This window comes from Camellia sinensis, chromosome 9 (genome assembly GCF_055761805.1).
Source record: "Camellia sinensis isolate YWXY chromosome 9, ASM5576180v1, whole genome shotgun sequence".
NCBI lineage: Eukaryota > Viridiplantae > Streptophyta > Magnoliopsida > Ericales > Theaceae > Camellia > Camellia sinensis.
This window is the reverse complement of record NC_138969.1, coordinates 119,044,462-119,057,609: the sequence shown is the minus strand read 5'-3', so window position 1 is coordinate 119,057,609 and position 13,148 is coordinate 119,044,462. Positions and strand designations below refer to the sequence as shown.

General features: G+C 37.1%; 1 protein-coding gene across 1 annotated transcript; it reads right to left on the bottom strand.

The window, feature by feature from the left end:
* Positions 1-202: 202 nt before the first annotated feature.
* LOC114282467 (GDSL esterase/lipase At1g29670) lies at positions 203-3,754 on the bottom strand. The gene is made up of 5 exons (XM_028225145.2): positions 2,948-3,754; positions 2,328-2,452; positions 1,216-1,461; positions 835-1,081; positions 203-721 (listed from the first exon to the last, which is right to left on the bottom strand). Exons 1-5 carry the CDS (start codon positions 3,186-3,188, stop codon positions 504-506), a joined length of 1,077 nt encoding a protein of 358 aa, XP_028080946.2. The 5' UTR covers positions 3,189-3,754; the 3' UTR covers positions 203-503.
* Between the last annotated feature and the right edge of the window lie 9,394 nt (positions 3,755-13,148).

The following is a 13,148-nucleotide window of genomic DNA, read 5'->3' as shown; positions in this document are numbered from 1 at the left end:
TAGAATCATAAGTTTACAATTAACTTCCCAATATTTTGCATTCTTACTTTTACGACATAGTATATATGTCTTCATTGTCATAAAACAAAAGGAATTTAAATAATAAAAAAATTAAATTAAAAAAAAATCTACATGCCATTACATTAAAAGATAAGAAGGAATTTAATTAAAATTCTTCTTATCATAATTCCATGCACTCATCTTATTGAACTGAGACAACAATTTTTATTGAAATAAATGAGACAACAGTGTGACATTCACATAAGAAAACTTTAAGTATTAATACTACTGAAGCATACCTTATTGGAGATAATTAACGGCAACTGAATTTTAATAAGCCTGGGAATATGATTATTGTACTATTTCAACCTCGCTCCCTTATTCTTCTACTATTGATTGAAAACAAAAACAAAAACAAAAACAACAAACAACAAACAAAAAACAAGAAACAAGAAACACAAAAAAAAATAGAAATAAAAAAAAATTAAAAAAAAAAATTGTTATTAGAGCTGAGCCAGTCGACGAATATCAAATGGATAAGCATCTAATGGAGTCTGAGCATTGTATGCTCTTGATCCAACTAACACATTAGCAATCTCTGTTGGATGAAATGCATCCCAGAATTCAAACGTGCTCCTATTATTGCATGGAACTTGATTAGCCACACATAGTCCCGTGGTTGGCGATACAGTGCAACATGGAGCATTTGTAACTGTAATACCTGATACAAATAAATGATCCAAGTATTCTACTTAATTGCATTCTATAGAAGATTTACAACATGGATAGTAACAGATGCAATACAAATTTAAGTAGAAGATTGAAGTAACGTACCAATAACAGATGGATCTCCTGATGAAATTTGAGTAACATTTATGAAGATAAATTGTGCATCAGGGAGATCTTTATTTAGGTCATCAACAAGACACTTAAACTGGTCATTGAACAGTTTAACATCATTGTTGATCATGTCCACACATGCAGATCCATTTGTTCCATGACTACCTATTTCACCAGGAGTGCACCCTATTAAACCAAGTCCGAAGATGGCTACCTTCCTTGCTCCATATTTGTACAGTGTCTATTGTAGACAAGAAAGAAAAGTTGGGGGGGGACACCACCAAATATACAGCCATTTTAATGAAAAGAAAAAAAAAATCTTTAAAATTTGTAATAAAAAAAGAAAATGAATAATGTAGAAATTGTAATACCAACCCTTAGCTGCTGAGAGTATTGTTGAATTAGTACTGTGGCATACTGGTCGGGGGTATATAGGCTGCTTGAAGGGTAAATCTGTGGTATTAAGTAGTTATTAATATAATCATTACTGCCCATTGCAACTGAATACAAACACTTGTTTAGATATTTTGCAGCTGCTTTTTCGCTTCCTAGTAAGTTGGCAATGTGTGATATGGTCGTTCGATAATTTTGTAGCTGCTTATTCATGCTGATCCGAGCACCCTGGTAAAAAATATGAAAAGTTTAATATTAGCTGTACTAGATTCTATGGAATGTTTAACCTTGAGCATATGTTGACAACTTGTTTAAAATAGTAATTTGCAATGATGAGTTATTGTTTAATTATAGAAAAGTTAATATGCATTTTAAACTTGCAATTGTAGCTACCTCAAATATGATTTGTCTGTAGAAGAAGAAAAAATAAGTAAAACCAAAGAATTGTCTTCATGTTATGTCTATTTATGCTATCTTATGGGAGTGGTTACAGAAACACAATTTTGCAATTTTTTTTTTATTTACCTAGGGTCAGACTTTCTCTCCAACCAAACACTAAATTTAGGGTGTGTTTAATTTGTATTTTGAGAGAAATTTTCAAAAAAAAAAAGGGGAGTTTAGAAATTTTTTTGGTTTATTTGGTTGAATATTTTGAAAAAAGTTTTGGAGTTTGAGAGTTTGGAATGATTTGATATTTTGTTATAATTAAGTAGATGTATGTGACAGAAAAAACGATTGAAAAGGAAAGAGGAGAGAAAAAAAAGTAATTGATTAATAGGTAGGAGAGAGAAAGTGATATTGAAAATTTTTATCAAAAAATTTGAACCAAACAAAATTTTAAATTTTTTTTTCAGAAATTATGTCTTGAGATACAAAGCAAACAAGCCCTAACAATTCATCAATGAAAATTTTGAAGACTTGTGTTGCAAAAAATTAATCAAAGGTATATTGTTGTTTTCTTTCTTTAACCATACATAACAGAAGTCTCATTTTCTCTACGTTTGGCCTCCACAATGGGGTATTTAAGAAACAATATGCACACACACACATGCACATGCACACCATCACAAGCACATATCTATATAGATGATTACCAGTTGTTGCCCGGTTTCATCACGAATTCCAGCTCCTCCAGATCCATAATTTACTCCCATGAGGATGTCCGAACCTCTAGCAGTTGCAAAGGGCTCTATAAACTTGTCAAAACCTAGCAGTTGACCTGAAAATTGTACTTAAATTGAGCTTGATAATTGTGGCCAATAAGCATGAAAACCATGATTTACCAACTTGAACATATGTAAGCTAACAAAGGAAACTTGCACTAAAATGTCCAAACAAAAATAAAAAAAATAAAAAAAAAATAAAACAATTATTCTACTGGCATTTGATGTCTAATAGAAATTAAACTCCATTGTGTTTTATGTAGATTTTGAAAACAAAGGTAATGTCTAGAAACAAAAAATATGCATACAAAATTGATGTTGGGCGAAGTTGGACAAAATCAACAATTATTTTGATATTGATTACCCATTACAAGTATGCTATGAACAATACATTACCAGCAATAATTGCAGTGAATAAGTTTCAAAATTTTGGATGTAATAAGTATAGATTATGTGTAGTAGGCCCTTCAGAATTTTGATATATAATATATATATATATATATATATATATATAGAGAGAGAGAGAGAGAGAGAGAGAGAGAGAGAGAAACCGATTATGTCTGCCAAATTTCGACCATTGCAAAATCTTCCAGTTGGCCCTTCAGGGAAATCAATACCATAAGGTAGGTAATTTACTTTTGCAATAGTTTGAAGGGCATTATTGTTGCCATTATCAACCAATGAATCTCCAAATATGAAGTAACAAGGTACTTGTGGTTTACCATGAACCAATGATTGCAACGCCAATGATATTATTGACACCGCAAACCATATCCTAAGCTCAAAAGCCATGAATGAAGAAAGAAAACAAAGAGGAAAAAAGAAAAAGAAAACAGCAAAAATGTTTTTGTATGAGATGAAATAACGAAAAGATAGGTTAGCCCAGGGTCAACAAGTGTGAAGAAACTGAAAACCAAAGAAGAATTATATATAGAGTTGTGGATGATGTGGCAAGGCCTAAAAGCAAGTGGGAATATAGCCAGTAAAAACATATCTACATATACATATACAGCCTACAAGCAAGGGGAACTTTAGTTTGAATTATAGCGAAATCGAATCAAATAATCACTCTTTTTGAATGACAATAAAACATGAAAATCCATGTTAATTCATAGAAGAAGGGCAAGAAATATATATATATATATATTGACAACTTGTACGAAGGATATACCAGTAAAAACATTGTGTAGTTGCATTCAGAAGGTCCACAATACAAAAAATTAGTCCCTAGATTATTTCAAATTTTGTTGTATTTTATGGTTGTTAGACACTAATTAAAATAATGAAACCATTGAAGTTGACAATCAAAACACGCGAAATATTCTTGCATTAATAAGGTCCACAATACATAAAATTAGCCCCTATAAGATTTCAAATTTTATTGTATTTTATGGTTGTTAGACACTAACCCTGTGTTTGGTTGGGAGATTTGATGAGGGATTTGGAAAGAGAAAGGGAAAAGTTAGGTGAAATTTGAATAAAATATACTTACATTTCACCTACTTTCACACAGCTTTTCCCTTTTCATTTCCAAATCCCTCTCCAAATCCCCCAACCAAACATAGCATAATTAAAATAATAAAACCATTGAAATTGGCAGTCAAAATACGCCAAATGCTATGATCCAATATACAAGTAATTACAAGGTTTTAAAATAATAAAACCATTGAAGTTGATAGTCAAAACACGCCAACTGCTATGATCCAATATACAAGTAATTACAAGGTTTATTTTATATGTTGCTTTGTCTAATAATTTTTTATTCTTCTGTTAATTTGTTCTTTATTATTATTATTATTATTATTACTATTATTATTATGGAAGAGAAGAAATCTAGAGCAAATTAACGAATTTCACTCATAAAACGCACATTTTGATTAAGTGTATCTATTACTGATTTAGACTGCTATTTTGGGATTTCATCATTTACTCAAATTAAAAAGTTTTGGAATGAAATCGATAAAATTAATAGATGTGTTCATTTATTTTATTAATTATTTAGATTGTCTTATGAGATTCTTACATTTTGACTCAAACTATTAACTTAAGAACAAAATTAATAAAATTAGAATTTAGAAAACTTTAAGGAGATAAGAGTATTTTATCTTATATTTTATTTCGCCATTCAAAACCGAATATTTGCATTAGTTTGTATTATTTATAGTGAATAAATATTATTGTTATTATAGGAACCGTTCACCGACTATTTTATTTTATTGTTTGTAGCAGCCGGCCAAGTGAATGTATTACTTGTGACATGATTCTTTAAGGTTGTGTTTCAGTAATAAATTTGAGTAGAAATTTAGGGGGGAAAAAAAGAAAGAAAGAAAGAAAGAAAGTGAAACTTAATTACATTTTATTTATATTTTACCTATATTTTTCTTTTTTATTTTTAAATCACTATTTAAATTCATAATCTAAAAATTAAAAAATATAATTTTAAAAAAATTGAAAGTCACTAAAAAGTCAACCCTAACCAAATGACCAAATTCTTCTTTTCCAATTAAAAATAAAATATTTATTTTTAAAATATATATATATATATATAATTTAAATATGTAATTATTGATATCCAATTAATTTAATTTTTTTCACATAAATAATACATTTAAAAAGTACTAAACTTAATTAGATTTTTTTTTTTTTTGAAACAGTCAAAAGAAGCACTTTATTGATGATAATGAAATAAAAGAGCAATTACAAACATCAATAAAAGGGGACGGCGCAAAAAAGCATTATAGCAAAACAATCCGATTCCAACTAGGTTGGCATCGAGAATCTTGTACAATCATCTGCTAGCACCACTATTAGTTAGTGAGCCTAAGACACCAACCCAAGAAACCAAGCCAAAACAGAGGCCAACAAAAACAAAAACCAACAAAAAACAAACGGAGGAGAAAAAACTAGCCATAAAAACAGAAAGTCATCCACAGATCCCTCTACTCCCCAAGCAACATTTGATCTGTCTTAGGTTGATCAGGAAATCTTGCACTAAGAAGAAAAACTCCTTAAAACTTGATTTCAACCACAGAGCAACTCTAATCTTAATCAAGTCACACAAATCACCAGCTTTAGGAATAGTTGGATGAAACACACACTCATTTCTAATCTTCCAAATAGACCGTGAGACAACCAAAGGTATTACACTCCATAACTTCTTTTCTTTCTTGTTAAGTCGTTCTCCACTCCACTCCACCACAGTAGTACACCTTCTACAGTACCTAGTAAGGCCCTTTGCACCTCCCACCAATTTAGCATTACAGACCAAACTGTTGCAACAATCTTCTATGTAAAACAAATAACTTGGAACCAAATCAAACAAATAAAAATAAATTACTTACAGAATTTATTTATCGAAATGAAAAAGCATAAAAATATATCAAGTCGAATGTGTGACACTCTATCCTTAAGACAGATTCGTCATGCTTCGGTATTTACGGATAAATGGCTTCTATCTCCCAAGATACAATAATCTTTACACAGATTGTAGTAGCACTCCAAACAATTTGTACAGCGAACAAAACCTGTGTTCTATACTCTCAAAAATTTTCCTAAAATAATATGTAGAATATATATGCAAGAGAGCACAAAGGAATGTAAGAAAAAAGATTTTCGAAATCATCAAAATGTTGGAAGATGGTTTGTATTTATAGGGCCAAACAGGTATGAATTTCAAACCGAATAGGTGTAGAAACAGATTTGAATCTATCTGGGAATAAATAAAACTGTCCGGAACTGCTAGGCAGTTTAAATCTGTTGGGAATTTCAGATTGGAAGAAGCACAATGTTGGACAAAAAATTTGAATTAATTTCGAATTCTAAGAAAAAATTAATATAAAAACCAACCCGACTGTAGACACCCCATTTTTGACCGACCTTAAGACTCAGACGTCACCGATTGAGCACTTGGGGATGTTGCATATCGTGCTCGTTCAGAGGTTTTAGAGTCTCGGCTGCGAGCCTTGCCTCCGGACTTCCAAACTCTTTCATGTTTTGCCTCGGTTTGCGAACCAGGCTCTGTTTTCTCTGCTTTCTCTTCCCGAAGGGAGGGAGAGGTCTCGTATATCATCTCTCAGTGGCCCTAGGCTACGCTTCGTGGTCGTAGGCCATTTTGCCCGTTTGGAGCCCGGTTTTCGATTTTTCGGAGTCGACAATCGTGTGCCTCAGTTCGGGACCGCTTAACCACCTCCGTTTGCTCCGATTTTTGGCATGCATCTTATTTGCTCCCTTTTGAGGGACACTGTGGCTCGAAAAACCAACTTCGTGGTCAAACACCACTTCCGGTGCCTAACAGTCAGTTTTCGGGGCCTCGGGCTGCGCGTTTTGGCCCCCGAACCTTCATTTTGCATCGGTTTGAGTTCATTTTTGGCAGGGACCTCTGTTTCATTGTTAGGAAGGTCGTAGAAGGGTGGGAGGCCAGTAATTTTTTTGACAACCAGTTTTATTCCTCCATCGCCCTCCGTCGCCCGTTTTTTCTCCCTCAAAAGCCAATGTTGACCACCTTAAGGCCACTTTTTCCAGCCCTAAACCACATATTTGTGTTGTACACACCTGGGAGGCCACCAATATCACATGGCCTGCCAGTAATTGTGTGTGACCCTTTTGAATCCCTCCTAAAAGTGGCCTTTTCTCTCTCTTGGTTCACTTTCTCCAGTTTTTGACCACATGGTTGTGTTGTGCACACATGGGAGGCCCTCTTTCTGGGGTGGCCGGCCACTAATATTGATTGACTCTTTTGACCCTTGGCCGGCCGGCCATGAGGAGAGCCGGCCGGCCACCTGCAACTTCAATAACCGGCCGGCCATGATCCTCTCTCCAGGTACTTTATAGATATGCATTCTGTTTCCCCCCAGATTTTGTATCCGGGAGGCTGCACTTTTGGAGGGAAACTTGAATTCTTTCCCCTCCATTTTTCCCCCCCTTTTCTCCCCTCTTTTGCCTATATAACAGCAGCTGCAGCTCCCATCTGAGTGTTACAAAAATTTTCCCTAAGCCTCTTGCATTGATCATCCCTCTTCTCCTCTTCCAAGTACCAAAACCTCTCAAGTCCAATACAATTTACCCCACACCCCTTAGCATAAGGCCTCCGTACTCCATACCAGCAGCTTGAGGTTGTTTTCCAGAGCTTAGGAGCACGCAAACTTGGTCCAAAAGGCTGTCAAAGATTAGTCTTCAAGGGTAAGTCTCTTTCTCCTCTTCTTGGCTCTATTTTTGCATACAATCTAAGCTATACTTGCTTGCATATTTGGGCTCCGACCCTAACTGAAAATATCATTATTTTGAGCTCCTTTTCATGTTTTTTAAGGGCCTCTCCCAGTTTGAGGCTTCCTTTTAAGACTTGCTTCTTTACCTCTCTTGTATGCCCCTTTCTTGCATAGTATTTTAGGCTCATTTATAAACTGTTTTGAGCTTGGTTATAAACTGTGAAGTGGCTTATTTTGAGCCCTTATTCAATATTGTTGAAGAGCTCTTCACTGTTTGAGGCTTCCTTTTGTCACTTGCCTCTTTATCCCTCTTTTGGCCTCATTTTTGCATGATTTTTTAGCCCCTTGTTCTTGTATTTTTAGGCTCTGGTCCAAACTGTAAATAGCCTTATTTTGAACCCCTATTCATGTTTGATCAAGGGTCTTTTTCTGTTTGAGGCTCCCCTTTTACACTTTGTGTTTAAACCTCCTTTTAGGCCTTATTTTGCATAATATTTTAGGCTTGCATGTGCACTGTTTTGGGTTTGGTCATTAACTGTAAAACACTATTTTTTGGGCCCCTCTCCAACTTTGTTGAAGGGCCCTCCTTTGTTTGAGGCCAAAAACCATCACTTGCTTCTTTGTCTCCCTTTTGGCCCATTTCTTGCACAATGTTTTAGGCCTGTTTGTGTTTAGATCTGTGGCTTGTTGTAAACTGTAAAGTACTTCATTTTAAGCCCCTCTTCAACTTTGTTGAAGGGATCTTGGCCATTTAGGGCCAGAAGCTGCTACTTGCTTCATTACCTCTCTTATGGGGCCATTTTTGCATACTAGTTTAGTCCTATTTTTGTCCATTGTTTGGCCTTGCTTAAAACTGTAAATATGCTTGTTTTGGGACTGTCTTGAATCTGTCTTCACACTTCATGTTCAAATAAAGCATGTTTTGTATAGCTATAGGCCAATGCATATTCCTAGCTTTGTATTTTGGGTTCATTCCATGCATCGGGTGCCATGTTTCCATGTTTCGGGGCTGTTGTAACGCCCTCAAAAAAATAAACCCATTAATTATATGTATCATCAGCATGCAATGTTAGAGACGAAACATTTCATTATAATATTCATCAGAGTCTTACTAAATAAAAGCATTACATGTAACCTCAAATTAAATGCCCTACAGGCTTACATCTTTCCAAGCCAACACTTGGACAACAAAGTATGAGTTCTAACTCAAACCTAAATAAAGCCCTAGGCTTGAGTGTTTACATGTACTAACAAATAAAAACAAACAACTGAAAATAGTCTTCAAAATCTAAGTCCCTTCCAAGCTAAGTCCTTGGAGGTAGCTTATCACCAGAACCTGAAAATGATGTTCCCATATAGGGTGAGCCACAGCCCAGTAGAAATATACTAAACCAAATATAAGCAATGAATAAAGCAATAGCATTCAATAGATGGTTAACCAAGATAATCAATTACATCATTATCCAGTCTCATGACACTATTGTCAATGACACGTTCCACTTTCCAACAATAACAGTATGGCTCAGAACCTGGCCAAACTTACAACAGTGAATCATATATATCATATTCACATTCTTCCAATGTCAACAAACAAATGAGACTCAAGCTCAAATCAAAACACTTCATACTTCCAGTTTGATACATATTTTAGTGCTGTATCAATAAAAACACTTCAATATAAATAAGCACACATAAAAGTGATGCTAATGGAGTCCATCCCCTATCTCCTCCCAAACAAAATCCGGTTTAGAGGTCCATCCCCTATCTTCCCCTAAACCGTGGAGTACATCCCCTATCTCCTCCCACACAAAACAATGTATGTAAACACATAACATATAAGACAAAATCAATACACATAATGTCTGTATTAATTCAGCAGTCAAAATGAATGACTCAACCAATGTGATTAGTTTCAGTTATCCCTAATCCACATGCAATGTCTACAACAATCACGACTATCCTCCACCGATAGCCCAAAACAGTTATTTCTAGGTTTGGAAATAAATATATCAACAATTCAATAGGCAAGTGATTTAAATTATCCAACTACACCATTTAATCAATGAATTCCTCAATTTCATGAATTTAACCAAATTCCCCAATTCCCTTAAATTAATTAATTAATACAACTAGGGTTTTTTCCAAAATTATCAAAGTAACCCCAACATATCAATATACCAAAACTTAGAACAAAACCTATAAAATGGAGTAGGAAATCCCTACCTCGAAGAAAACAACCCAAATGGAGAAGACAGAGATGAATACCCAAATACCAATGTGCTCCAAATCGCCACATATTCAGATTAAATGAAAGCCCTCGACTCCCTCTATCTTTTTAATAAAGCAACTAGGGTAGAAACACACTCTAAATAGATCAAACCTAAGAGAGAAGGTGAGTAGGGAGAGAGAGAAGTCGGACCTAGGGTTTGGAAACAAAAAGAAGATGAAAAAGACTGATCAAAACCCGCTGCTGCGTATATAAACTGGACAGGCTCGCTCGAGCGAAGACTTAGTCGCTCGAGCGACCAGAAACAAGAAATACTCGCTCGAGCAAAGAAAAGCTCGCTCGAGCCAAGAATGCAATGCTACAGGTCCATACTGGACACAATCTCTCGCTCGAGCGACCAAACCCCAGCTCGAGCAAAGAACCAAAAACAACAGCTCGCTCGAGCGACCAACTCCTCGCTGGAGCGAAGAACCAAAATTCTGGACAGCAACACTTGGTTTCTAAACCCAACCAACCTGAAACAAACCTGCCCACACATCCTATAACTCCAAATAAGAAAATATGGGACAACAACAACAATTATATAATGACAGAATCTATGGAACTTAAGTCCGGATACAATAATCAAATGGGAAAAGACCGGGGTCGCTATAACCTCCCCCCCTTAAAAGAATTTCGTCCCCGAAATTAAGCATAAGTTTGTAAACAAAACAAGTTTTTCTCAATTCTCAAAGATATTAAATAACAACAATAAAAATCTTGACCCAATACTGGTCACTTCATCTCTTTATCAAGGGGTATCTCACAATATATAAAACAACATATATCTCAACCTGTATCATTATTATGCATTATTCCTTTCAATGTTAACAATTCCCATATCATATTCAATCGCATGATATATACAACACATTCAACAATGTACTCAACAGATGCAATGTTACACTAAACTTCTATGATAAAGCAAGTTTCAAGATACATCCATTTACTAAAACATACTCAACGTTTTACAACTTAAGACATATGTAAGGCTCTTAAGTTCAACAATATTACAAAATCTAAATACAAGATTACAAATCGATAAACATGTCCGGGTATTTTTCGCGGACTTCCAACTCACGTTCCCAAGTGGCTTCCTCCACTCCGTGATGTTTCCACAAAACTTTGACCAAAGGGATGGTTTTTCCTCGCAAAACTTGATCCCGCCTATCTAAGACCCGAACCTGTCTCTCCTCATACGAGACATCCTCATCAACCACTAAATCAGTCCAATCCAACACATGTGATGGATCCGGCTCATATTTCCGAAGCATACTCACATGAAACACGTCATGTACTCCGGACAACTGCGGTGGCAAAGCTAAACGATAGGCAGCCTCGCCAATCCTCTCAAGGATCTCAAAAGGACCAATGAACCGAGGGGATAACTTCCCGCTCTTCCCAAACCTCATCAAACCCCGTCTAGGTGATATCTTCAGAAAGACATGATCACCCACCTCAAACACCAAAGGTCTCCTCCTATGGTCGGCATAAGATTTCTGACGACTCTGTGCTGTAATAAGCCTCTTACGGATGAGCTCAACTTTCTCCGTCGTTTCCCTCACCAACTCCGGACCCAACAGAGGTGCATCACCCACCTCGGCCCAACAAACAGGAGATCTACACGGTCGGCCATACATGGCCTCAAATGGTGCCATACCAATACTAGACTGGAAACTGTTGTTGTAGGCAAACTCCACCAACGGCAAATGCCTCTCCCACGACCCACTAAAGTCTAGAACACAACCCCGCAGCATATCCTCAAGGATCTGAATAGTACGCTCGGACTGCCCGTCAGTCTGAGGATGATAAGCCGTGCTAAAGGTTAACTTAGTGCCTAAGGCACTCTGCAAACTCTGCCACAACCTGGCATTAAAACGAGGATCTCTATCTGAGACGATCGTCACTGGAACCCCGTGTAACCTCACTATGTCCCGAATGTACAAGTCGGCAAGATGATCGACTGAATCTCTCACGCGCATAGGAATGAAGTGCGCCGACTTAGTCAACCGGTCTACAACCACCCAAATAGCATCACTACCCCGCTGAGTCCTCGGAAGACCCACAACGAAGTCCATAGTGACATGTTCCCACTTCCACTCGGCAATAGGCAAGGGTTGCAACAAACCCGCTGGCCTCTGATGTTCGGCCTTCACTTGCTGACAAGTAAGGCACTTAGATACGAAAGCTGCCACATCTCTCTTCATACCCCGCCACCAAAACTGGCGACCCAAATCCCGATACATCTTAGTGCCTCCCGGATGCACCGCAAGGCGTGAATGATGAAACTCTCGGAGTACCTCCTCTCGGCAAGACTCCGGCACAAACAGACGGTCTCGGTATCTTACACTCAGGTCGGGATACACCGTCAAACCCTTCTCAACCTTCCCACCGGAAATCTTCTCACGGAGGGTTTCTACCTCAAGGTCACCCCTCTGAGCCTCTAACACTCGAGTCACGAGTGTAGGCTGTACAACAACAGAAAACAAGGCCGCAGCCTCAATGGATTCGCCCAGAAGTAAATTAAACTCCCCAAGTGCACCCAACATCTCCCATTCTCGGATGGCTATACTAGCTATGTCACCAACAGGTTTCCTGCTAAGGGCATCGGCCACCACATTGGCCTTTCCTGGATGATAATGCAACTCAAAGTCATAATCCTCTATATACTCCATCCACCTCCTCTACCTGAAGTTCAAGTCTTTCTGTGTAAACAAATTTTTCAGACTCTTATGATCCGAGAATACCTCGAATCTCTCACCATAAAGATAATGCCTCCAAATCTTCAAGGCAAAAATCACAGCTGCTAACTCTAGATCATGCGTAGGGTAATTTTGCTCGTGAATTTTCAACTGACGTGAGCCATAGGCAACTACTTTCCCTTCTTGCATTAACACACAACCCAGACCCTCTCGTGAGGCGTCACAATAGACTGTATAACCCAACCCTCTCTCTGGAATGATCAATACTGGAGCGGTGGTCAGTCTAACTTTCAACTCCTGGAACGACTTTTCACAAGTCTCACTGCATACAAATTTGACTCCCTTCCGAGTCAACCTAGTCAAAGGCGAAGCTAATCTGGAGAAATCTTTCACAAACCGACGATAATACCCAGCTAACCCCAGAAAACTGCGGATCTCAAACACACTCTTAGGCTGTGCCCAATCTTGCACTGCCTCAGTCTTGGATGTATCAACAGACACTCCTTCCCCAGAAACTACATGGCCTAAAAACTTGACCTCTTCTAGCCAGAACTCACACTTCCCAAACTTAGCATAAAGC